The sequence below is a fragment of the Cydia amplana genome, chromosome 11 (assembly GCF_948474715.1).
Source record: "Cydia amplana chromosome 11, ilCydAmpl1.1, whole genome shotgun sequence".
Classification (NCBI taxonomy): domain Eukaryota; kingdom Metazoa; phylum Arthropoda; class Insecta; order Lepidoptera; family Tortricidae; genus Cydia; species Cydia amplana.
The window spans coordinates 16,751,082-16,777,145 of record NC_086079.1 but is presented as its reverse complement, the minus strand read 5'-3'; the positions used below and the strand labels follow the sequence as shown (position 1 = coordinate 16,777,145).

The window sequence follows — 26,064 nt, the reverse complement described above, 5'->3', positions numbered from 1 at the left end:
TAATACAAAGATCTTCTCACTTTTGTTTTGTATATGATAACAACTGTTTTATTTTATTATGTAAGTAATTCTAACTCTATTTTATGTTCATGTATGTGGCAATAAACAATTCTTATTCTTATTCTATTCTTATTCTTATTCCTATGAAATTCCGGGGTTCCCATACAGAGTGGCTGAAAAATAACTGCATTCCGTTGCCAGGGAGGTGTTGCGATTATACTGAGCAACTTTTATTATGGGACCAACCCCGAAATCGCGAAAAAAAAATTGGCTTTTTATACATTTTGGCTAGTCCATTTTCTATGGAAGGGTAATTTTTTTTCGCGGTTACGGGGTTGGCCCCATTGTAAAAGTTGCTCAGTATAATCCCAAAACCTCCCTGGCAACGGAAATGCAGTTATTTTTTAGCCACTCTGTATGGGAACGCCGGAATTTCATATGAAAAGTTAAAAGTAAAAAAAAATCATAACTCGATAACTACGAAAAATCGGCTAACATACATGGGGTATATACTGATAGCCCACGACGTGAGGAATCTAAAAAAAAATTTTTGGACGTCAAGGTTTGGACCACCCTGTATATAGGCTGAATTATTATTATTATTTATAGGCGGTACGGTACCGTTACCGTTATTATTTATCAATACCGCTTCGTTTTGAAGGTACTATACCCATACTATACCTGTTAAAATATAAAGTACGGTACCGGTATAAAATTGCAGCAGGTACAACAATTTTCTATAGGTGTACAGTCAGCTGCAGAGAAAAGGTACCACCCCTGCATACAATCTTCTATGCAGGGGTGACCTGCAGCTGACTGTACCTAAACCATCACTGACCGAGCGTAGGCGAAGGTCTCCGTTTCAGCTTGGGCAAAAATACTTTCGTTTGTTCGAATGTTCTCCTTTGCATATCACATTTCTCAAATATCTCGAGAAAATTTGTAAGCAGGTTCGGTAGTTGGATATAATTACTCGGTTTCTTTTTTTTTTATAAGTTCTAATAGGCAGAGATTGTCATAAAGGACTTAAGCGACAGTAGGGTCTGTGGTACTTAAGACCATTGTGATTATTCGTAGTGTCCGACCGAAGATTCGGTTTCGGTTTCGGTTTCGGCCAGTTTCGGCCATAAAATCATGTTTCGGCCGTAGTTTCGGTTTCGGCCAAAAAACGGCCGAATCTTTCGGCCTGGCCGAAACATACGAAATAGTACTTCGTATTATGAAACTAAACTATGTGATAAAGACCAAAAGTTGGGGAGCAAGTAGGACAACAATATTTATATATACAGAAATTTGTGTTTCGGTCGGACACTAATTATTAGGTACTTACTGATTACGCTGCGCCGCGTGGAACGTGAGGTGCGTTGGGGTAAGTACATACAAATCATTCAAGAAAAAAATCCCTTTTAAGATCACTCGTGTGTCTGCCCCTAATAGACTAATTCAATTGAAATTTGGTACACATTTTTCACATATGACAAAGAGTCGGTGATCCAAAGATGGACTAGTAACGTAAATAAATAAACTTTTAACTTTGCGGCCATTTTTTTGTATCGTGTGATATATCAGATATTAAATTGTAAGATATTTACTAATAATAAGCATTGGTCACGTAAATTATTTTTAGTCTTTTTTTGCAAGTATGAATGATATAGAACATTATTTCAATTATTTTTAAAATTAAGCCTATCCAAAGGCGACTTGGAAGATGTGTCATGGGGATCTACATTCGTTGGGTGAAAAACAAGTTTTTTTGTCTAATTATCGTTTAAAACACAATCGATCGGCAATAACGCGGGCACATAAAACAAAAAACTTCTTTTTTCACTCATAAAACTCCTTAAACCTAATAAGAGCTAAACAAAAACAAGTGCGAGTCGGACTCGCATTCTAAGGGTTCCGTATATTAAGTCCGTCTCACGCTTGACTGCACATTTCTTATAGATTTTCCTGACATATATAGGTAAAGAACTACTTTGTGTATTTTTTTCAAAATTTTAGATCCAGTTGTTTCGGAGAAAGTGGGCGGAGAATGATCATTTTTTGCCTATTTTCATGAATAACTGCTGAACTATTAATCCTAAAATTATAAAAAAAATATATGTTTGAGATTCTTACAATGAGCTCTTTTATTTGATATGTAACACTATATAGTTTAAAAAACATATTTTTTAATTTTTTAATTTACCCCCCCCAAAAATGGCTACCGTATTTCAAATTCTCTAAAATACATTTTATTTACGTTACACGTCCATCTTTGGGTCACAAATTTACATTTGTGTGCCAAATTTACATATGTGTGCCAAATTTCAACTGAATTGGTCCAGTAGTTTCGGAGAAAATAGACTGTGACAGACGGACGGACAGACAGACAGACGCACGAAGAATTATATGTATATGCACTTATCCCAACGCACCTCTCGTTCTACGCTGCGCGGGGTTCATTGCCGCTCCTACCGCCGTAAGTGTAAGTACAACTACATCATCAAGGCTACGATCGAAGATAATCAGTTCAGCACTGAAATAATAGCGGTGGAATGCCAGTATAATATTTAATTATTTATTTTAATTTTATAAATTTAATAGCAAAATAAATAGCGAATATACGATACTCGTACAAGTAAATCTGTAAAGATCTTAGGGGTACATCAGCCGACATATATTATTAAATTTTATTTTGTCGGCCTTAATTAAATTTCCACCCTGCCGAAACTTTATTTATTTAAATTTTTAATTGAATTGATTTTTCGCCTTATGAATAACCGTATAGAGTAGTAAATAACATTTTACATCTGACTTAATGACATCTGGGTTTATTCGGTTTAACTTTACAAAACGCGTATCTCGACAAAGCCATAATATGCAGAAGATAGTTAACAATCAAATGAATTAAATTAGAATTTAAATACGTCACGTGTGACATAAACAGACAAGGAGAGCAAGATTTAATGTATTGTTTCTCTTTCTTCTTTCAATGGAACGTTTTTACAGTTTCTGTTCCTCAAAAGAGGTCAGTGGTTAACACTAAACTCAAAACGCTATCTTAAAAAAACTTGATGGGTCAATGACCTGTCCCAGTAAAGTGAGGTAGTGTGCGTGAAGTGCGCTTGTGTGTGAAATGGGGTAAATTGACAGAATCTGAAAATTTACCCACCTCTACCGTCACCTTAATTGCTGCAATGTCTTGTTTAGGGTAAGGTAGGCGAGACGCTGTGCTACAACTATGTAGTTCTTAAAAGACGCACCATGCGTGTGAACATTATTAATCTTTAAGCCATGTTTTTCTAATTGGGTAGAGGTAGGTTAGGGTTCTTAGTTGCTTATAAATAGCCGTTGGAACTGAATTTCCCCACCAGTGCCCTGGGCATTGGATGCCTTTATGCTTTTAATCAAAATATTCCTTAAAAATGATATGATTTGTTTCGTAGTAATTGCAGTCAGAATAACATAGTATTTCAGACAAATTAAAAATCAAACTTGCCGAAGATTTGTCGGTCTTCTTTGACATATTTTTACCGCTATACCTCTATTACTCTTTATTAATTATTAAGACATCTTTTGTCACCCGTCAATTCTATAGTTAAGTCGTTCTACACATACTGACTGTAAATCGATTTTAATGAATGAAAGAGTAAACTTTTATTACATTTCCTTGTAGCATGCGTCAATGTTGCACAGTATCTCATTACATAAATAAACACAATTTATAACACCCGGCGCCCTCAGCGGAACAATCTCGCAATCTGTAAACTAAACCTAAATTAATTTGTTTATTTTTTCTTATTAATTTGCGAGTTTTTGCCACTTTGCAAGCTACTGTTTGGGTTGTTATCTGATCCATTGTTTCGGCGAATTCGCGCGTGTTATCACATACTTGGGGGTAATTTGAGTCGTACTTAGTACTTACATTGTTTTTTTGAAGCGCTTTCCGGTGAAGTTTTGCTTATCTTTGAAATTTTGGGCGTCATTTAGGTATAAGAATAATGTTCGTTTTTTTCATTTCGGTAACGCAAAAGGTACTTAATTGTTTAAAAAATAAAAGCTTAGGAACCTATCTATACCCTCAGAATAATTGTCTATTGTCTATTTATCATTGTCAACAATATGAACTGGCTATTAGAAAACCTTATTGCAAAGGCATAAAGACTACCATTAAAGACCGTTACTGTCAGGAACATTCCTAAAACCATCCTAATGAACAAAAATAAACAGTTACACCCAAGCAGGAGACAAATGAATGCGACGTGCGCTCCAAAACAATCGATTTTAAATATATCTCCGCCAAGATAAAGACTAGGGTGACCGTCAAAATGCATGAATTAAATGACACGAATTGATAGCTTAAAACACTCGAGAACTGCTCAAATCGCCAGCACGCGTGTCGAGTGCCAAATAAAGTAACCCCAGGCTTCGGAAAACAACATGGCGCTGTCGAATTTGTCAATTATCTTTCACCCCAACCACTTAACATGCATAAGACGATGCAGGTAGAACCAGGAATGGTATTGCTAAAAAAACAACACAGTCTAATCAAGCTATGTTGAGACTTGTGTCTTTGTGTTAAAACTCTTTCCGAATGCATGTTATTGTGGTTTTATTATTTGCAAGGCGGTATTTTTGCTTGAAGAGTTTATGAATAGGGGATGGTCGATCTTTGATGGATGACGTGTCGTATTGTTTTGTTTGAACGGCTCAGTGAATGGAAAATTGAGGTAATTCATACTTCTAAGAAGAAATTGAGCGTTGCAGAACGGTCGGCCGAGCATTATAAATATGTACCAATAAAGAAACCGAAATAAGAAAGAAAGTTTTATTTGCTAAACTTGCTCGACTTACTTAGGATAGACTTGCTAAAATATTAATGCAGGAACTAAAATGGCTCTTGATAAATGTTTTTGTCAATTCAAACAAACCGTTAATAACCGTTTGTCCCTATTTCTGTTTAATTTTCTTCATTCTTACATTTCTGTTTGTTAGAATTAATAAGATCAAATTTAACAGAGGTTTGTAAGAGGTTGATAAGTTTTATGTACAAGGGGGTTAGTTAGTATCTTGGACCCGACTTGACCTAGGTATAATCACGAAACCGAAATTACTAGATTCTTTTGCTCTTCTGGGACGGTCTTGTGTAATTTCTCAGTTCAAATACTCCTAACTTTGCCTATCTAGGCCGCATATGACTTCCAAACACAGTTTTTTCGAAAATCCTGGTAGGCCTCCAGGATTTTCGAAAAGTAACTGATGTCAATTTCATGTCATTCTGACATCTTGCGGCTCGCTCATACATACATATTGGTAAAAGCGAGATACGTTGAGATAACATATCAAACAAACCAGTAACAGACTTTAAAGGTTCGAACGAAAGTGGTCCCTGTTAAACAGTATCCACAAATCGTGATCTATTGGAGCGGTCGGCAAACCGAGCATCCACGTAAAACGTAAATATTTACGGAACACATTCCGATGGCCCTACGCCGCAGAATAAATAATAGTACTAGGTACAGAAGGTTAACTCACTAACAAAACACGTCTATTACGACAGATATGACAGATAAGAGCAGTAACTCATTTTGAAATCTAATTGTAGAACGTATCGTACAAGTACAAGTTGTACCTAGGGATTGCAGAACCGGTACTGTTTAAAAGAACCGGGATTTTCGGTACCAGGCAAAACTGGAACCGGGATTTCCCGATATTTTCGGTACTTTCGGGACTGCCTTCAAAAAAAGTTTTTGCCTCAATTTTCAGCAAAAAAAGAGTAAAACGACCATGAACTTTCTCTAAACATTGGTATAATATAAAAAGTATAGTATGGCTCTTCTGAGGTGAACTTTTCGCTTCGAACCATAATCTTTCAAACAAAGGCCATTGTCTCTATTATCGCAAACCCGCCAGCTCGAGCGTTAGCACGTGCCAGTACAACATTCATATTGAAAAACAACCGGTATCGTCATAGTATTAAGGTTCAAATTTAATGTCACTGATATTCTAGATATTACGTTTTGGTAGTGTAGGACCATAGACCGCCCCGAAGCGATACGGCACTCATATTATTTTGATACTTAGTGTGGTGTTAAAAATGAAACGTGGTTATCTAATCTAATACCTTTAAACGAGCAATTCTTGTTTATTTATTTATTTATTTATATATATATATATTTCGGGGATCTCGGAAACGGCTCTAACGATTTCGATGAAATTTGCTATATGGGGGTTTTTGGGGGCGAAAAATCGATCTAGCTAGGTCTTATCTCTGGGAAAACGCGCATTTTCGATTATACCATAGTGACGCACACACATCTTTTTCACGATAATTTGTGTCTTTAAGCCATACAATCATTGCCTACATTACCTCAGTTGTACCTAATTTCCCGCTGCTAAACAAGAGCTGTGATTGGTCACTTATAGATACGATTGTCTTAAATAAATTGATATGTCTAGCTTCTTGTGGGGCATTACGATATTTGTGTGGACAAGCCAGGCTTGTACAAAAATAAATAAAAAACTACATACCTAATAACAAACTGCTAGTTTGTAGCTTCGCTCGCTTCATTTCTATGATTCTGCATATTGAAAATTGAATTAACAATAAATATGATTTAAATTGCTACAGTAGACAATACAGATTATCCTGTAGACAACGTACGAAGGTTAAAGGCACGAGAACATATTTTACATTTTAAGCACAATAAAATATTTTACCCCCATGAATTTTCCCCTAATCACATCATAGGGGAGCATTTCTCAAAAAGGAATTAAAAGCCTATAAAAATCACATATAAAGTTGCATTTTTCAGAGATAAACATAATGGAACACTGTGTTTAAAGACTTATAGCGCCCTCTAGTTTTCAGAGAGGGAAGCAAGGTGAAAAGTACGAATTGGCAATGTTCAGGTCGATCGCAGCAATAAAAGAGGGTGAAACATGGGGTGAGTGCTAGACCAATTAAAGGCAAAGACGTTAATATTGTCGTGTGAATAATACATTCAAGCGTATTAGATCAGTGTCAATTTTATGATGCGAGTAAACTAACGCGCTAGACTATGAATTAATAAAGTGAATCGAGTGTATAGGTAGTAGTCTTGAATGTCAAATAAAGATAATTTTTTTTTAGAAATATTGCCCTAATAAGTTTTTATATTGCGCCTAAAGGCTTCGCCACACAGGCGCGTTTTCCGGGCGGGGTGTAAGGTGGCCGCGCCGTTTTTACATATAAAACGCTTACGCCCCGCCCGGAAAACGCGCGGTGTGTGTCGGAACATTAATTGGAGAACAGCTGCTAGAGTTAGAGTCCATGTTAACGAGTCCTTTTATTACAAAAAACCGGCCAAGTGCGAGTCGGACTCGCGCACTAAGAGTTCCGTACCATAGCACAAAAAACGGCAAAAAAAATCGCGTTTGTTGGGGAGCTCCACTTGAATGTTTTTAGTATTTGTTGCTATAGCGGCAACAGAAATACATACATCTGTGAAAACTTCAACTGCCTAGCTATCACGATTCATGAGATACAGCCTGGTGAAAGACAGAACCCTAAAAAGTCACTTTTTACATTATGCTTCCTTGTGGTCGTACTGGTCGTACATTGTATCCGATAATGTAAAAACTAATCCGATATCGAGTGTGATAAGTTTACACGACGGCATATAGCTCACCGGCCTCACCGCCGACTCTGCATCAAATGTGGACATGCCCTAAAGATGTTATAAAATTTATAAATAAACTTCATACACAGTGCATTTTTCCTCGACTAACTATATTAGTATCAGCAGATGCACGTGCAGCTGCAAGCCATTCCACACGGCCGTAACAACTTAACAAAACCTGTCAGCTAGAACTCATTTGCAGTTAAAAAGGAAATCAGTATGAGTCACGTAATAGACGAGTTTAACTGGGTGTGTTGAAGTTATTTTGAAGTTTAATAGACAATATCTGGAAGATCGGGCTTTGCTCGGAAAACATAAGAATCTCAAAAATGCGCGTTTTTCCAGAGATAAGACCTAGCTAGATCGATTTTTCGCTCCCGAATAGGAGATTCCCTTAAAGCAAATGTCATCGGAATCATTAGAGCCATTTCCGAGATACCCGAAATATATATATATATGGAATATAACAAGAATTTCTCGTTTAAAGGTATAAGATAAAATCAACTTTTGATATATTTGTCAGAAAATAAATACCGAAGACTTTTCAGCTATTAGAATACTTAGAATTAATTAAAGATCAAGAAAATCGCTGTACCGACTTTGACAGAACAAAGTGTGGTATAGTATCTTTACAAACGTCATGTTTTCATAGAGATCTGATGTTTATATTGACTACCTATGATTATACCTTTGTTATTGCAAAGTTCGGGCAGTGATAGCTTAGTCCGACTCTAATAACCTTTACAAAAAGAAAAAATTGTTCTCGTTAAAAATGCAAAAAAATACTAAAATTCATAACAGACAAGAAGTAATTACTTCTAGAAATAATAAGGATGATAAACGAATTACAAATTAATAAGTCACGAAACTACAATGTGCAGCATATTCTGCTTTTGCTTAATGTTTCAGCCAAATCAGATCGACGAATATTTCCGTCGCACGATCGCGACAACATGAAATTTCCGCACTTGCATGGCCAGACTTTGCCCCAGCCTCAGAAGGGGTAGTCCACGACGCATTAAAACTGACTTGTTTATTGGTCCATAATTCAGACGTGCAGTCGTTATAAACGGCCATTCCACTCAGATTAAAACTAAAACTACCCTCACTAGACTAGTATAGGTATGCGTGACTCGAATAGTGCTCGGAGGAGACGGTTGGAATTAAATTAGGGGTGAAGGTTATGGGTTGGCAGCCTTTTTGAAATGGCTGTGTCATTGCTAATGTGAAAGTCAAGTGCCCGCTCACACGCCATTTACTACATTTCTAGGTAATTCTTTGTCTACGCTTATGTGTGCAAAATATACTGTAGTATCGCTATTAAATTTTTAAAGGCTTCGTCACACAGGCGCGTTTTCCGGGCAGGGCGTGAGCGGGGCGCGCTGCTTTTACATATAAAACGATCACGCCCCGCCCGGAAAACGCGCCTGTGTGACGGAACCTTTAAACTAGCTTCAGGCCGCGTTTCGTCGTAGAATAATGATTTTCGTGACGAAAATTATGTTATGTCCATCGTCGGCACTTTTAAAGCAACTACAATAAATAATGTCTTAATAAAAGTTCGAAATAAATATATATACATTTTATATACCTGAATAAATCTAGATAAAATTTTGTATTATTTACCGTATTCAATTTCGGTATCGGTTCAACGGTAAGAATGAAGACAACAGACAAACATATTTACATTCGTATTTATGATATTAGCAGGGATAATACTTGAACATATCGACAAAATATTAATATAACTACTTACTACCTCTAATTTTTATTTAGTGTTTTTCTCTAAAGGAGTAAATTAAATACATAATATATTTATGTTGTCATTATAAGTGAATTGTACATTCTTATTAGTATAAAGAATCTTTAAACCGATATTTATTTTACGATGTTCCTTATACAAATCATGGTTAACAGGTAGAAATTCCACCGTAGGATATGATTTGTGCTTAATAACAAAGTTGCAAGTAAATCCGAGACTGTACATCCTTTTCATTGTCGTTAATTTCTTAGAATGGTAACGTTTTTTCACGTGTATTTCGACTCTATTGAGGACGATATAGTCGATATACATACAGTTAGCACCACTTGAAAGTCTTAGGCCGTATGTCGTAAATTTTAATTTCACTGCTTCATTCTCTTTAATGGATACTAAAAGTTTAAGACGTGTCCCGGGACAATAATAAACAAGCGTTACTAATTTTATGAAAATAAAGATGTCGTTATTATTAATACGTCTTTCACACGATGTGCAAATATTTTAGTGGTTAAATTCGCAAGTCGCATAGATCAGTTTTCTTACTTAATCTATATGTATATTATATAAACGTGAAAGACCTGACTGACTGACTTAAATCAACGCACGCAAGTAGGTTCCTTATAAGGTCTAGGGGTCTAAGAAACTAAGAAAGGATTTTTCAAAATTCATCCCCTAAAGGGTTGAAATGGGCGTCTAAAATTAATAAACTCTCCTGCGCGTGCGAAGCCGCGGGCAAAAGCTAGTAAATAATAAGTTGTATGGGAGGTATGGTAAAATGTATTATTATTAAGCTTATAGCTCGCTTAACTTAATACTTATTAAGCTTAAATTTTATTACAAATAAGTTTTAGCAAGGCTCACTTAAAACGTATGGAGTAAGCACTGTAAGCGTGTAAGCTTATTTATTTCTCTATGTAAAGGCTTCGTTACACAGGCGCGTTTTACACGCGGGGCGTGAGCGGGGCGCGCCGCTTTTATATAAAACGATCACGACCCGCCCGGAAAACGCGCCTGTGTGACGGAACCTTTATGGGTAATGTATCTAAGTGTTTATCATTCTAAAATTCAGTGTTTCTGACTTAAAGATTTTAATTAAAATTCAGTGTGTGAATTTTGTCCTCGAACTATAACTTTTTAAAATGGTGGTCCAAAAGAAGACGTGTAATATTTATTTTTTTTATTTTATTTTTTAATACTCGTATTCATTTATGATATTTAAAATTTCTCCTTCGAGATAAGTATGAAGAAAGGCGAAGCAAATCGTTTCATCGTATTCACGAGACACAATCGCTCCACGCCTTCAATGTGTCGGTGATAAAACCTGATGTATTTTAAATATACAAAACTAAATTTGTTTCAGCAACCAATATTAAGCAACAAGGGTGTTGCATCCTTTTATCCCCTTATAGAACCAGGACAATCACAAAGCGAATAAAATAGGCTAACCAAAACAAATTACAGCAAAACCTTGTTTAGCATAGTAGGGTTCCGATCCGATTGGGTATGGAGAGGCGTTTAAGAGTAAATCTTCAAATAACGGATCGTTTACAGAAAAGGGTCCAACCGACACACTTAAACGACTATAATCCGACCTTTTATAAAAGGTAGATGTCGAATGGACTAGAGATGCTACGAATATTGGACATCTATTCGGTATTCGGCAAATTCGGAAAATTTTTCACTATTCAGCCAAATAGTATACTTGACTTAAATTAAAAAGACCCAATTAAAATGTACCGCCCAATATTATATTAAACTTGAAACGTATTTATTGAGAAGTTGTTAAAATGGGCTTGTAGCATTAGTAGATAACCTTAGCAAATTTAACGCTTCGGGGCGTGAGCGTTTTATATGTAAAAGCGGCGCGCCCCGCTCACGCCCCGCCCGGAAAACGCGCCTGTGTGACGGAGTTCTTTGGAGGCGATTCTAACTCAGTGCTGAATTCACTGAGAAAAGTGATGCCTCGAGGACCTCGACGGCGTGCGGCACGCTTGTTCACGCCAGTTTTCATATAAGTGGCTCCACAAATGTTGTCGAATATTCGGCGCTGAAGCCAAGAGCGTGGCCGAATATTCAGTATTCGGCGAAAGCCACTTTTCGTGGCATCCCTAACGGACCCATGTGCTGAAATGCCCGCTTTATCGTCCGTACGTGCGGTGAGTTGGGATAGTGGCTTAACTTTTAAAACGTAGCCTATTTGGTAGGGTTTCTTATTTCTTGTAGCGTAAATATGTGTTATGATGGTGCAGTTGAAGCGATCACGATTTTCTTATAATATAACCTTATAAATCAAATAATGTAATAAGTCCTTTTTCTAATATTTACAACAATATTCCTAAAGATAAGAATACTCTTTTACTGGAACAAATACTCATTTTTTCTAAATAATTAGCGTAAAGTCCTGAATTTCATTGAGAAATATCATCAATTTTGCATTATTTCTACTTTTCTTGCGAAAGCGCTCTTAAACTGTTAGTGGTCCTCCTAAAAAGTTTATTACTTTGGGTCTTAATAATTTTTTAAAGAAAAACTAATAGTCATTTGAAGTTAGAATTTGGGGCTCAGCTAATAACCACAAAAACTACATATACTAAACTAGAAAAGACGCGTAAAACGCAAACAAATGAAAACAAGCCATCAAAAAACATTCAACCCGAATTACTGTTTCCAGCTAAACGGCAAAAAATTCAAAACCCGGTTTAAATCCCTCATTGTGCCCCGTTCCCACACTCATACCCCAGAACATCGCAAATAGGAAATCGCAATTTGCCTAAGAAAAGTGCATTTTAAATTTCTCGTCAATACGTTTTTAGAAGGGCGTAAATGTGGTTACAGTTGGTGGGAGTTACGTCGTTTTGAGAGAGGATTGCTCCTTGAATACAATCGGAGTTACAATGGTTGCGATCAGAATCAGATCGCGCGGGGAAAAAATATTGTAAAGTGCATCTCGTTTCGGATGTTAAAGGGTTCCTTGTAAATAAGTTGTTTGTGTATTGGTGGGAAATTTATTGAGTAGGTATATTTATTTTAATTGCGATTATAACATATAGGAACAGTTTAGCTAGGTCAGCTCATATTCAAGTGCGCGTGCACCGCGATATGAGCTGACTAGCCAAAAGCTTAGGTATAGCTTTAAGGAACTCGGGACGCCAGTCCCGCTCGAACCTTTGTACGATCAACTTGATTGTTTTAATATACGGAGTTAATAATTCTTAAAGTGATTATCATTCCATACCAAATAGGTCACCCAGCTATTATATATAGAAGTAGAACAACTACTTCTAAACTGGTGACCTTCCGACGTGTGATAGATTGAACTAAAAAGTGAAAGTTATACAAAGACAATTTGATTTAGACTTGTAGACTTTATCGTGCAAAGTGTAGTGACCAACAATGGGTGGAGCCGACGAGACGAAAACCGACGCGGCCGAGTTAACAGCGCCAGCAACTGAGGTCATGGCGATCTCGGTGTCGAGCCGTATTCCAGACTTCTGGGTCGATCAGCCCAGAGTATGGTTTATACGCACGGAGGCCGTTTTGACGCCACAGAAGATAGGCGACGACGCAAAATTCGACATGGTAGTCTCAAAACTACCAAAGGAAGTTATTTTGCGTCTGACGGACTTCCTCACCAAACCACCCGAGACGAATAAGTACCAGGCCTTGAAGAGCAAGCTGCTAACGACATTAGAGGACTCCAAGAACAGGCAGATTGAGAAGGTACTTAGTGAAATGGATTTAGGGGACCAGAAACCATCACACCTGTTAGTTAAGATGCGAAACCTAGCGAAGGGTAGTTTCCCAGACGACACTCTACGCATAATGTGGCAGAACCATCTACCCACAACAGTGCGGGCGGTATTAGTTGCTTCCAGAGAGACAGACCTAGACACATTAGCTAACATAGCTGACGAGGTAGCAGAAGCAACCAAGACCCACGTTGCGGTGGTAGAGACACCTACACATAGCGCAGCACGCAGAACTTCGCCAAGGGGTTCCGGAGCAGGCGACACAGCTGTGATACTGGCAGAGATTGCCAAGTTAAGCGTTAGAATGATGGACCTTGAACGGTCAAGGCCAAGGATCCGCAACTTCGGAAGGAGAGGCCGTGGAGGCCGGTCAGCATCCAGGCCAAGGAGCATTTCGCGCCATCACAGCAAGGCCAGAAAACCAGATTGGCTTTGTTACTACCACTTCCGCTTCGGGACCGCCGCCACCAAGTGTCGTCAACCTTGCGCATGGACCGAGAGGCAGTCGGAAAACCAGTAGGGATAGTACAGAGCGCAACAAAGACGGAGATCTGTACTATCACACCAAGCCGTCGTTTATGTGTAACAGACTTGAACAGTGGACTACGATTTTTGGTGGACACAGGTGCTGACATTTCACTACTACCAGCTCATAACAAACATCGCGCGGGTGAGTGCTCTGATCTTAAACTGTTTGCAGCAAACGGCTCGGAGATTAGAACATATGGTGTGAAAGTTTTAACTTTAGATCTAAAATTACGTAGGCCATATCGATGGGAATTTGTCGTAGCCGATGTTAGACAGCCAATACTAGGAGCCGATTTTCTGAGTTATCATAAATTAGTAGTAAATTTATCAGAACATAAATTGCATGACCTTGTGACATTTCTTAATATAACTGCACCCACCGTGCGTAGCAATCAACCGACTATTAACACTGTCAACGGTAATCATCCGTATTGTGATTTGTTATTGCGGTTTCCTAGCATAACTAAGCCACCGACATACAAGGAAACGCCCACGCATAGTGTTGTGCACCATATCGAAACGACCGGTTCACCAACATTTGCCCGGTCTAGACCACTGCCACCTGACAGGTATAAAAAAGTCAAGGAGGAATTTCGTCGTATGCAGGAATTAGGCATTTGCAGGCCTAGCAAAAGTCAATGGGCCAGTCCTTTAACAGTAGTGACTAAGAAAAACGGCGAAATTCGCCCTTGCGGGGATTACCGTGCGTTAAATGCACAAACAAAACCTGACAGATACCCGATACCTAGATTGCATGATTTTACATTTATATTGGCAGGCAAAAAAATATTTTCCAAATTAGACATAAATAGGGCGTACCACTGCATCCCAGTAGCTAAGCAGGATGTTGAGAAAACCGCCATAATTACCCCTTTCGGGTTATTCGAATTTCCGGTTATGTCATTTGGTCTTCGTTGTGCTGCACAAACATTCCAGCGGTTCATGAACAGTTCAGTCCTGGAAGGTCTCGACTTCTTGTTTAACTACTTAGATGACATTCTTATCGCGAGCGATAATGAGGCGCAGCATAGGGATCATCTTAGACTAGTTTTCGAGCGTTTCGACAAATACGGCATAACGATTAATTTAGCCAAGTGTAGTTTTGGGCAATCGAAACTAGAGTTCCTTGGACATGAAGTAACTACCACGGGCATTAGGCCCTTAGAAGAAAAAGTACAAGCTATAGCCGACTACCCAAAACCACAAAACGTAGAACAATTACGTAGGTTTTTGGGAATGCTTAACTTTTATCGCTCTCACGTCCCTGGAGCAGCGACAATGCAGGCTAAACTCGACCAATACTTAGTCAACACAAAAAAGCGAGATAGGACACCTATAATTTGGACAAGCGAGACCGAAGAGGCGTTCGAACAGTGTAAAGTGGGCCTTAAAAAAGCCGTTACGCTGTCCCACCCTAGGTCTGACGCAGTTTTAGCTTTAATGTCCGACGCGTCATCTAACTGTGCGGGTTCTGCGTTACATCAGTTAGTACATGGAAAATGGGAACCGTTAGGATTCTTTTCAAAAAAACTAACGAAGGCCCAGAAAAGTTATTCCGCATATGACTTAGAACTGTTAGGCATTTATTTATCAATGAAACATTTTCGCAAGTCATTCGAGGGCAGGCCACTGATAGTTTATACAGACCACAAACCTTTGTGTCATGCGTTCGAAAATATAGGGAAAAGTAGTAGTGAAACGCCGCGACGTACGAGACATTTAATGTTCATCAGCGAGTTCACTACGGATATTCGTCACATAAGCGGGAAGGATAACGTTGTGGCGGATACGCTATCCCGCATAGAGACCATTGTTTGCCCAACCGCTATCAATTACACGGAACTCGCCGACGAGCAAGCACTAGACGACTACCTAGCGAGCATGACGCAATCAGACCGGCGCGACGGAAACGATACTATAAACATAAAATTACTCGCAATACCGAATTGTCAAAAGGCTGTATATTGCGAAATATCGTCGAAGGAAGTAAGGCCGTATTTGCCCGAAAAGTTTAGACGCACCGCGTTCGAAAGCGTCCATTGTCTAAGTCACCCTGGAGTACGCACTACTCGCAAAATGGTGTGTCGAAAGTTCTTTTGGCCTGGCATGAATAAAGACGTAAGTCGTTGGGCCAGAGCGTGTATACCTTGTCAAAAGGCGAAAGTCACCCGACACACTGTTTCTGAGTTGGGTACCTTTGAAAACGCTGATAGGCTGTCGCATATCCATGTAGACCTGGTCGGGCCGCTCCCGACATCTCCACATGGAAATCGTTACCTAGTGACAATAATAGATAGGCGTACTAGCTGGCCGGAAGCTTTTCCAATAGCGGACATGACAGCCGAAGTAGTAGCTAAGACGGTGTTTAGCGGGTGGATCGCGCGTTACGGTTGTCCGTCACAGCTCACAACAGATCAAGGACGTCAATTTGAAAGTAACCTATTTAGAGAGCTATCGAATTTGTTAGGTATAAATAGAGTTAGAACCACCCCTTTCCACCCTCAGAGCAATTCGAAGGTAGAGCGTTTCCACAGGAGTTTGAAAGCAGCACTAATGGCCAGAATGAACAATACCTCGTGGGAGGACGAATTGCCGACCGTCATGCTAGGCCTGCGCGCGGCAGGACGAAGCGATAATGACGTAAGTGCTGCAGAGATGTTGTTCGGACGTACGCTACGTTTACCTGGGGATTTCTTTGACACAAGCCCCACGGAACCCAGCGATCCGGGTAATTTAGTAGATAAAATCCGAGAAACAATATCTCAGTACAAACCGGTATCTGCGGGATCACGTAACAACCGCATTTTATTTGTACATAAGGAATTAGCATCATGTCGATACGTTTTCGTCAGGGATGACACCGTGAGGAGATCTTTACAACCACCCTATACGGGACCCTACAAAGTTTTAGAAAGAAACGATAAAGTATTTCTCATCCAATTTCCAAACAGGCAAGCTCGCATTTCAATTGATAGGTTGAAGCCAGCTTACGTATGGAACAATAACGCCGACGATACCGCGAATACTAATACTAAAGTAGGCGACTCCACTACAGCGCAAAGCGAAAGCGAAGCTAACACGAGACCGCGCACCACTAGAAGTGGCAGAGTTATTAATAGGCCGGTCAGATTTTTAATAGACGAATAGATTCGCAGATTAGCTGGATATACTTAGTTCGCGTAGGACACATCTTTGTTGTGTGTCATAGTTATGAGATTTCTAGGAAAACATGAAATACGGGTTCGCTACCTTGCTTAATTTAGTATCTCCTGGAAGGAGCCTGGACCCCGGGGGTAGAAACTTTCTGCTTCCGAAAAGTAGCATCAGTAGTCATTTCACAAAGGGTGGAAGACTACATTCAAAGTTATTAACTAATATAATCAGTTTAAAGCCGGACTCTGAAACATGATGTTCCGCACCCTAGTTAGGTATCATATACTTTTAAGTCGTAAAATGCGTTATAATGGCGAAATTTTACATTATTAACGAGGTTTACACATTTATTTATTCTTCGGTCGAAACAAGCATTATTTTTCTTATCTATCATGGTAGGTCAATGATGCAATGTTTATAGTACAACATCGCTAAGCGATAATCGCAACGGTACTGGCTGACTAACATTAGCGATAGAAATTGCTGATATACAAATTGTAAAAATGTACTTTAGACTATAAGAAATCTGTTGATGCAATTTTTTTTACTAATTATCGTGTCATGAATTTAATGTTTTATAAGACCATCATTTGTCATTTATTATGCAATATTGAGAATCTTGACTTTGTGTGCAGTCAACACGCAGCGCGTGTCATATACATTTTTTTACTTATTTAATTGTCTAACTGGTCATCACACTAACTACAATGGGCTACGGACAGAGCAAGGAGGACAAGTCCCACAATAACATCGCAATTGCAGAGGTCCATAGTGTCACTGGACAGGTTGACGCAAAGCTCAACTACTTCGGAATTATCCTCCTCGTTATCTCCGTTGTATTAGTGCTGTTTTTGATACATTTCATATACACTAAGTGTCGACAATGCATTCGAAGTTGGCTACAGAAAGCGGTTGCTAAAGTGCAACCAACAACCGTCGTTGTACACCGGGAGCCGGCCCAGCCCCAACCTAAACAACAACCTGTAATTTATTGAGTGAAGTGAAGTGTTCTTAAATAAAACAAATAATGTGTTTATCAAATCCATATAGTGTATTTCGGTATGTCAAACTAACATGTTCGTTTAAATATTCCAGAGTTTTTGTAATAAATTCAATTCTTATATCTAATTATAAATGTAAAGCATTAACATTGTATTCCGATACCGTAGGTACTCGTGTCACACAGTTACGCGTAGCGCTATGTCAGCGAAACGCGCGCCTGTGCGATATCAGAGAAGCCATAACATTGTAAGGTTAGGAACACACAGGATGTAAGTATTATCAGATCCCAAAAGAGAGATCATTGTATTAATTAATTTAATTTTTTTTTTTCCCTTAAGGGGGGAAGTAATATAGGAACAGTTTAGCTAGGTCAGCTCATATTCAAGTGCGCGTGCACCGCGATATGAGCTGACTAGCCAAAAGCTTAGGTATAGCTTTAAGGAACTCGGGACGCCAGTCCCGCTCGAACCTTTGTACGATCAACTTGATTGTTTTAATATACGGAGTTAATAATTCTTAAAGTGATTATCATTCCATACCAAATAGGTCACCCAGCTATTATATATAGAAGTAGAACAACTACTTCTAAAAACAGATTTTTGTTATCTCTGAATATTTTTACCTGAATTTGAATTTGGGCGGTCGATATCGTCCGATACAAGAAACATTGTCTTTTAAAATATATTTATTTTTTCACCTGACAAAGGATAAATTTAACAATATTAACTTTTAGATAGAGCAAAGGATAACTTTGTTTAACAGATTAGGGTTTTAAGGCGAAAAAATCATCTCTGAAAATGTCAACTAAACTAACATACAGTGAAACCTGGTTAATTGACACCTGGATAAATGCAAAACCACAATAATTGCAACCAAAAGTCCGGTCCCGGTCCCTGGAGACCAAAATGCCTCTATAATTGAAATTTTGGAACCTCTATAATTGCAATTTAGATTTAATTGCTTTTCGGAATTTTGCCTCTGTAATTGACCACATTGCAACTAAGACCTCTATAATTGACACTGTGCTAAAAATCCGTTATTATAGCTCTTCTCATTACCTCTACTATTGAAACAAGTCTTACTTATTACCTCTGTAATTGAAAGAATGTAGACTTGTAGAGAGCAGAAACAATATTTTAATAGCAATGATAATTTTATTTTAAATCTTCATCCGGAAGTCAATTTATTTATTGGCTATCTATCACAGAGTGTCGTAGGTGAAATAGTTTTGATTAAATCAAAAACATAATACTATGCTTTTTACATTCCAATGAAACTTTCTTCTACAATTCAAGGGATTTTTTTAAACACAAATGACTATAAGAAAATAAAGTAGTAATTAATATAGTGTAAAAGTGCAAGCATATAGACCAGAAACCCAGAATGTAAGCTTGTAAGTCTTCTTTCAATTGTTATTTGCACCTGCATCCATAAAAGCAATTTGTCAGATCTCTATTAATGAGAACCTCTATAATTGAAACAGCGATTTTTTGAACCTCGTTAATTGGCACGACCTGCTTAATTGAAAAACCTGGTTAATTGACAAAATAATTGCCGGTTCCTTGAGATTGCAATTATCCAGGTTTCACTGTATTAAATAACCAAGAAAACCGTCCACATTACGACAAATTAATTCCGGGTGTAATGTCATCAAAACTTCCCAGGAACTTACAAAATTAGTGCCCACGCAACCCTAAAAACTAGGAACCAGCTAAGATGGGCTATTGAAAAGGGACCGTCTCGGGCCATCTGCCACAGCCGGGGCCCGCGGCGACCAAACGACGCACTTACGCAGGACAGTCCCGTTTTACAAATACTTACGTAAAGTAAACCCCACCAAACATACACCCTTTAAGATGATGCGCACGATTAAGCGTGTAACGACGCAATTGTATTGGCAAAAATGTAGAAGAGGTCAAATTATGGTTATAGTCGAGTATTATTGAATTTTGAAGAGCCTATAAACAGTGGGGTTGTTGTTATTTTAAGTTTTATGGTGGTACTGCTGAATAAGGTAAGTTTTTTTACAGTAGGTACACCTGCCAAATCACCATCGTTTTTTTTTAAATAAGTTTTTTATCGTAAAAAGAAAGTGTCTTAAAATACGTTCAGAAATATTAATATTAATGCGAAAACAACTGTGTATGTATGTCTGTCTGTTACCTCTTTACGCTTAAACCGATTTAGACCAAAATTTGGTTTGAAGATAGTTTGAAGCCCGAGGAAGGACATAGGATAGTTTTTATCGATTATCACCACCATCATCCCACGCAAACGAAGTCGCAGGCAAAAGCTACTTTACCACAATGGACGATATCAATAACTGTTATATAAATAATACAACGTATCGCAAACCTGTCCTAAACCTGGCCACCCTACACAAATACATCATATAGAAACTACATATTAATATAACAAAAGCAGGGACGTAATTTTTGAGGCAGCACGTGTTCTTAGTCTATGGGTTCGACAAAAAAACAAATCCTTGTCTATAGATAGGGGTGGTTATCTGAAAGAAATCCGCCATTTTTTGCGAATCTCTATTATAATCGATCGAGATTGCAATCGGTGCTGTGACAGTTACTTTCAAAGTTTCACTTTCTTTCTTTTAATATTTCGACTCAGCCGAAAAAACTACATACAGAATCTTCTGATAAGTAAATAGTTATCTGTGTAGTTGCTATATGGAGACGTATTCTGATTGTCACATTTAATCAACTAGGCACGTCACTTTTGACACTGACAGATCCATAACAAATTCAAATAAACGAATATATTCATTGTGAATAAACGATTTCATTTCATTTCATTTCAAATCAACATCATAACCTGTTATTACAATCAGAATACAAGGAGTGAAAATTAAACTCAATTTAATACCAATCACGAAGTTATTCCTCATCACACCTATATTTTACTTTTATAAATACAAATATCTGAGTGACCGAACTTCGCTCGGAAAACATATAAAAACTCGAAAATGCGCGTTTTCCCAGAGATAAGACCTAGCTAGATCGATTTCTCGCCCCGAATAGTAAATTTCATCGAAATCGTTAGAGCCGTTTCCGAGATCCCCGAAATATATATATATATATATATATATATATATATATATATATATATATATATATATATATATATAAATAAATATATAAATAAACAAGAATTGCTCGTTTAAAGGTATTAGATAGATTAAGGTAAAGTGTGATGGGGACTTTTGGACCGGACATGACTCAGAACGGGTTTTAGGTTAGGTAGTTTTAAGTAAGCATGCATGTGTAATGTGTATTTTTCGGTTTTTATTTTATTTTATTGTAATAGTAGTACATATATATAAGTTTAATATGTAATTAATTTTTGCTGTTTTGTACTGTGTGTGATATTATGTGTAGGTATTTTGGTGGACCACTTTTGTATTTAAATATAGAAATGTGAATATTTTTTTTTAAGGAATACGTAAATAAAAATTAACCGCACGCCAATTATTCTCCGATCTTCAGTGAGCTCGTAATGCGAACGTCCCTCGCGATTACCTGGCGTGTCATTGAATTTTACGTAACATTTAATATGTGAGACAATTCCCGCCCGGCCTGATGAGGCGAAACAGAGGGCCTACCGCGAACCACGTTCGACGTGTTACCTCCCTGTCACACTTACGTACGAATTTACAAGTGCGACAGAGAGGCAACACATCGAACGTGGTTCGCGGTAGGCGCTCAGTAATTACATGTGCAGCGAGCTGCAAAAGTTGCACACAGGCAAAACGACGTTGTTTTTACGTCATCTGCGCTAAAAGTTCGAGCTCTGATTATAAGTAAATTACAAATAATTTTGTCGAGCGCATGGTATATGAAACGTTCGTATTTGTCCTGCTACTTCGATCAACCTCAGTACTTCCTGTACCGAGACTGACTAAAATAGCAATTAGCAAGATACGTTCGTACGTTTCCGTAAAAATACGAAGGAGAATTATTATGCACTACATCTGTACCAATTATTCATACGAATAAGCAAAGCCCTAAACATGTCACAGTACACGTTCAAAAAACCGCCAAATATTCCAAAGAAAATAAAGATCATTGAATACTCGAGTGTTATGAGATAAAACCTTTAAAACGTACCACTTAGCAACAGCGAACTCAATCAAATGTACACCTAAATCGATTAGCAATAAAGTTCCATTTCCAAACGAGATACGCTTAAGTTAAAAAAAGCCGCGGCGTAAGGTTAAAAGTTTATAGGATCACGCGTGGAAATACGTCGTTTTGTGATTGGTAAGGGCTGTAGGTATTACGAGAACCGGATCTGTTTCCCAAACAGTCGGACAACCGGTCCGGATCGGACCGAATTCGCGGCCGCAAATTGACAAGCTGCGGTGACGATGATCAGTGTTGCGCGGTGGGACAGTAAATTTTTACTGTTTGTAAACATTTGATTGATGAGTTGATCGATTAGTACAGACGGGTAGCTAATGAGAATAATGAGTTAACACAGCAAATCAACAAATACGGGATAATCTTACACAAATCGACCTAACTTCAGGCTAAGGCTCAGATTATGGGTACTAATAAATGGGTATAAATATTTAAATACATAGTAAACATCCACAGGAACAAATATTTGTGATGAACACACAAATAAATGTCCTTGCCAGGATTTGAACCCGGGACCTCCTGCTTCGTAGGCAGGGTCACTAGAAACCGACTAGGCTAGAAGGCCTTTAATTACGTGTGTATTTAAGTATCTTAGTTTTTAATTTATTTTAGTAATACCACTGTGTCTATCTTGTTTGTAAATAAATGATTATTAAAAGTATCTTAGGTGTAAATAAATAAAATCTCTCTCTTTTTCACAACGCGAAACGATCGCATCCCTGTAATTAAAGGCTTCGTCACACAGGCGCGTTTTCCGGGCGGCGCGTGAGCGTTTATATGTAAAAGCGGCGCGCCCCGCTCACGCGGCGCCCGGAAAACGCGCCAGTGTGACGAAGGCTTTACCTTAACTAAATGGGATTATGATTTCGGAATCTTACGGAACTTTTAGTCCCGCACTAGTTACCACAACATTTTTAAGATCCAATCTCATAAGTTTCTTATAATGATATATTCTCATAATGATATTTGAGCAAGGCCTAGTTTCCCCCGTTGGGAGGTCAGATGACAGTCGCTTTGGTAAAAACTAGTGCCCACGTCAATTCTAAGGATTAATTGTCAAGCGGACCCAAGCTCCCATGAGCCGTAACAAAAAGCCGCCAGATAAATGATGATGATTATTTTGAGTAAATATTTCTCTGTTCTGTTTGTGTTTATGGTCACCTTAGTCACAGATAATAAAGCAACCAGCCTGCGGCAGTACCGACAACATGGCTACATAATTATTTATTTATTATTTTACCATTACTGTAACGTGTGAAAATTACCAGGGTAGCAGAAAAACTGACACCGTGATTACAAGTAAGTAACTTTAAACTTTCAAACTAACGTACAAACGGATAATTGTGATTGTTAATAAGCTGCTGGGTCGTGCATCTTTCCCTACTAATACTAGTGTCTCTGATTTCGACTCATGTTCTTTCACTGATAGCTATGTGTTAAAATTGTTAAATATGAAACGGTGTCGTCACCGCCATCTAGCCGTGCATAGGCGAAAGGTGTGTGCGCCATCTATCCTTTATTCATCTTATGCGGAGTTACAATGTCTTTGCCTTTAGGTACCTAAGTCCTACATAGTTCATTCACATTCCCGAATGTGGTATAATGGTAATTCAGAGGCCGCGAGCAGTTTCTCACGCGTTCTCATTTCGAATTTGGGCGCGAAGCCGACCTGTCAAGAATTTAAGAATTGCTTCGCGGTGCTTACACACGGGGTAAAATAAATAAATAAAATTAAAAGTTTTGGAAGATTATATTGATTGACGTACAAATGAGTTGCGTTTCGCCGTATATGACGAACTAAAATTATATTTAATTTAATTTGTATAGCTGTTGTACTATATTCAATTTGTATAGCTTATATATAGTTGCGCTCTCTCGGAAAGGTTTCCACGGACGACCAGCGTAGGAGACCTTAAAGGTTCCTTGACATGAAGCTGAGTGGAGACTTTTTCAGGAACGTTTTATAACCAATCTACCTATGTCAGTGTTAAACATTTTTGAATAAAGCATCTTCTATTCTATTCTATATGTGTCAGAAAAACTGCTGCTGTGCTGACTGTACTTCTAAAGCCCGTACGTAAAAGCTTAATATTGACAAACACACCTATTAAATGTTTTATTTTTTACCAATCTTGACACTTGTCTCACATACTGCTAGTAATAGCTTTAGTAAGTACTAATTGACGCAAATAAAAAAGAAAGACTTTGTTTACAGATAGCATTAACGATGCCGCAAAGCGGTTAACATGCAGTTTGACATGTCAATTGGCACTGCGTGGGTGTTTCCTGTCTTCACAGTACATTAAAGTTATCAAGAAGTAATAATCTGCTATTACAATATGCAAATAGTATTGCATACAGTAGCAGTAAAGTAAGAAATGTCTCTGATCACATATAATTCCATAATTTCAAACTATCCTCAATTACGCATTGCTGCAGTGTAAAACACATTGGCGGGGGCACTGCCGTGCCCCCAGATTAATTTGGATTATGATCATGGTTTATGAGACTTTTATTGATGAACTTAAAATTTAATTGAAATAAATTATCCGCACAAAAAATCCCAAAATCCTTAATTAAGCTGTAACAATTTGCGATGATATCATAATAAAACTTACACGATAGGTGAGATAATTACGAAATACGAAATACAAATTGAGAATTGCAGACAATGCTAAAACAATTAAGGCGCTCGTCAAAATCGTACGCACAAACCGAAAAACATAAAAGTTTTCTGATATATTACACGGTTATTAAGTTTTTATTAAGTACACTAAATTAAAGGGTCTGGCCGGAATCCTATACCAAAATCGCCCCTGGATGAAATTCAAATATTCTTATGCACGTTTATTTGTATTATCATAAGATATTATTTTACTGAATATTATGATTTATGTCCTAAATGCTTACAGTTTGCGAAATACATAAAAAAATGAAAATCCGTTGTTATTTTTTAATTGCCAAACTATGTAGCCAATTGACTTGTTCTTTGAATATATTATACATATAAGTATTTAAGATGCATTATATAAAAAATTATGAGAGTCCTAATGTTTTTTGAAAGTACATAATTTTGGCTTTTCTAGTTTTCATATGTTTTTTAGTACTACTTGCGAGTTAGCGACACTTACCATATTTTGATATAATATGCGCAATTTTATATTCTACATTTTTTTTTCAAAAATATTCATTTGGATTAACAATGTGAAAATTCCGGCCAGACCCTTTGACAAATAAAGTTTTAACGAGGAAATTATGTGGCCCCAGAGAATGCAATAGTGGTCACAGGCCAGGGACAGTACAGGTACAGTCAGCTTCATTGTTAAGTCACATGAACCTGCAGCCAAAAACCCATTCCCATATAAACATATGTAGTTACGCTCTCGTTTTAAAAGGACATGCTTAATTACATGAAACTTGGCCATGCCAATTCACGTGACATATATCTATGTCTGGTACTAGTGGTACTAAGTTTCCTGCAACTGAATAAAATATTTGTACATATATGTAAAACAATTAGTGCTTTTGGACAGTGCAATAGGTACATATGTAGTTTAACAAATAATGTCTATTTTACTATAGAAAAGGGTGGCAATATATAGCTTTGGCTGTTCTATTCGCTACTTAAGGTAAAATTGCGGTGCGATGAAGAGAACATGGAACAGTAATTTCATACAAGAATAGACATTACTTGGCTGTAATTATATAAAGCTCCGTCTCCATATCGCGCGGCAAACTATCGAACATTGGCTCGCGCCAGCCAATGTTCGATAGCTTGCCGCGCGATATGGAGACGGGGCTTAACACGTTTTTATATAAGAGTTATGAAAGTCTCTCATGAATGAATTGTATACCAATATCGTATAACTAAAAATAGATGCTAAAACCGCCAAGTGTGACGCACTAACGTAAATCGCGTTTCGGTTCAAGCGGCGCGCTTCTTTAACTTAAAAACATTAAAACGTACCCTTTTTAATGAACCGATGTTAATTAGGATGTTTTTGCAATGGAACTAACGAGTATGTCTTAACGAGCTTATTCAACTAATAACGAACTTTATTCAATCATAGATAAGG

The 26,064-nt window shown here is 37.8% G+C and overlaps 2 protein-coding genes across 3 annotated transcripts in view; one reads left to right on the top strand and one right to left on the bottom strand.

Moving 5' to 3' along the window:
* LOC134652106 (mitochondrial cardiolipin hydrolase-like) overlaps positions 1-26,064 on the bottom strand; it is a 226,602-nt gene that overhangs the window by 187,071 nt on the left and 13,467 nt on the right. The gene's annotated exons all lie outside the window — the stretch shown is intronic.
* LOC134652346 (uncharacterized) lies at positions 12,796-13,671 on the top strand. The gene has a single exon (XM_063507518.1). The coding sequence runs from the start codon at positions 12,796-12,798 to the stop codon at positions 13,669-13,671; it is 876 nt and encodes a 291-aa protein (XP_063363588.1).

Bases quoted from the DNA above. Each gene is read 5' to 3' on its own strand.
- LOC134652346 (XM_063507518.1), top strand. From the start codon at position 12,796: ATGGGTGGAGCCGACGAGACGAAAACCGACGCGGCCGAGTTAACAGCG.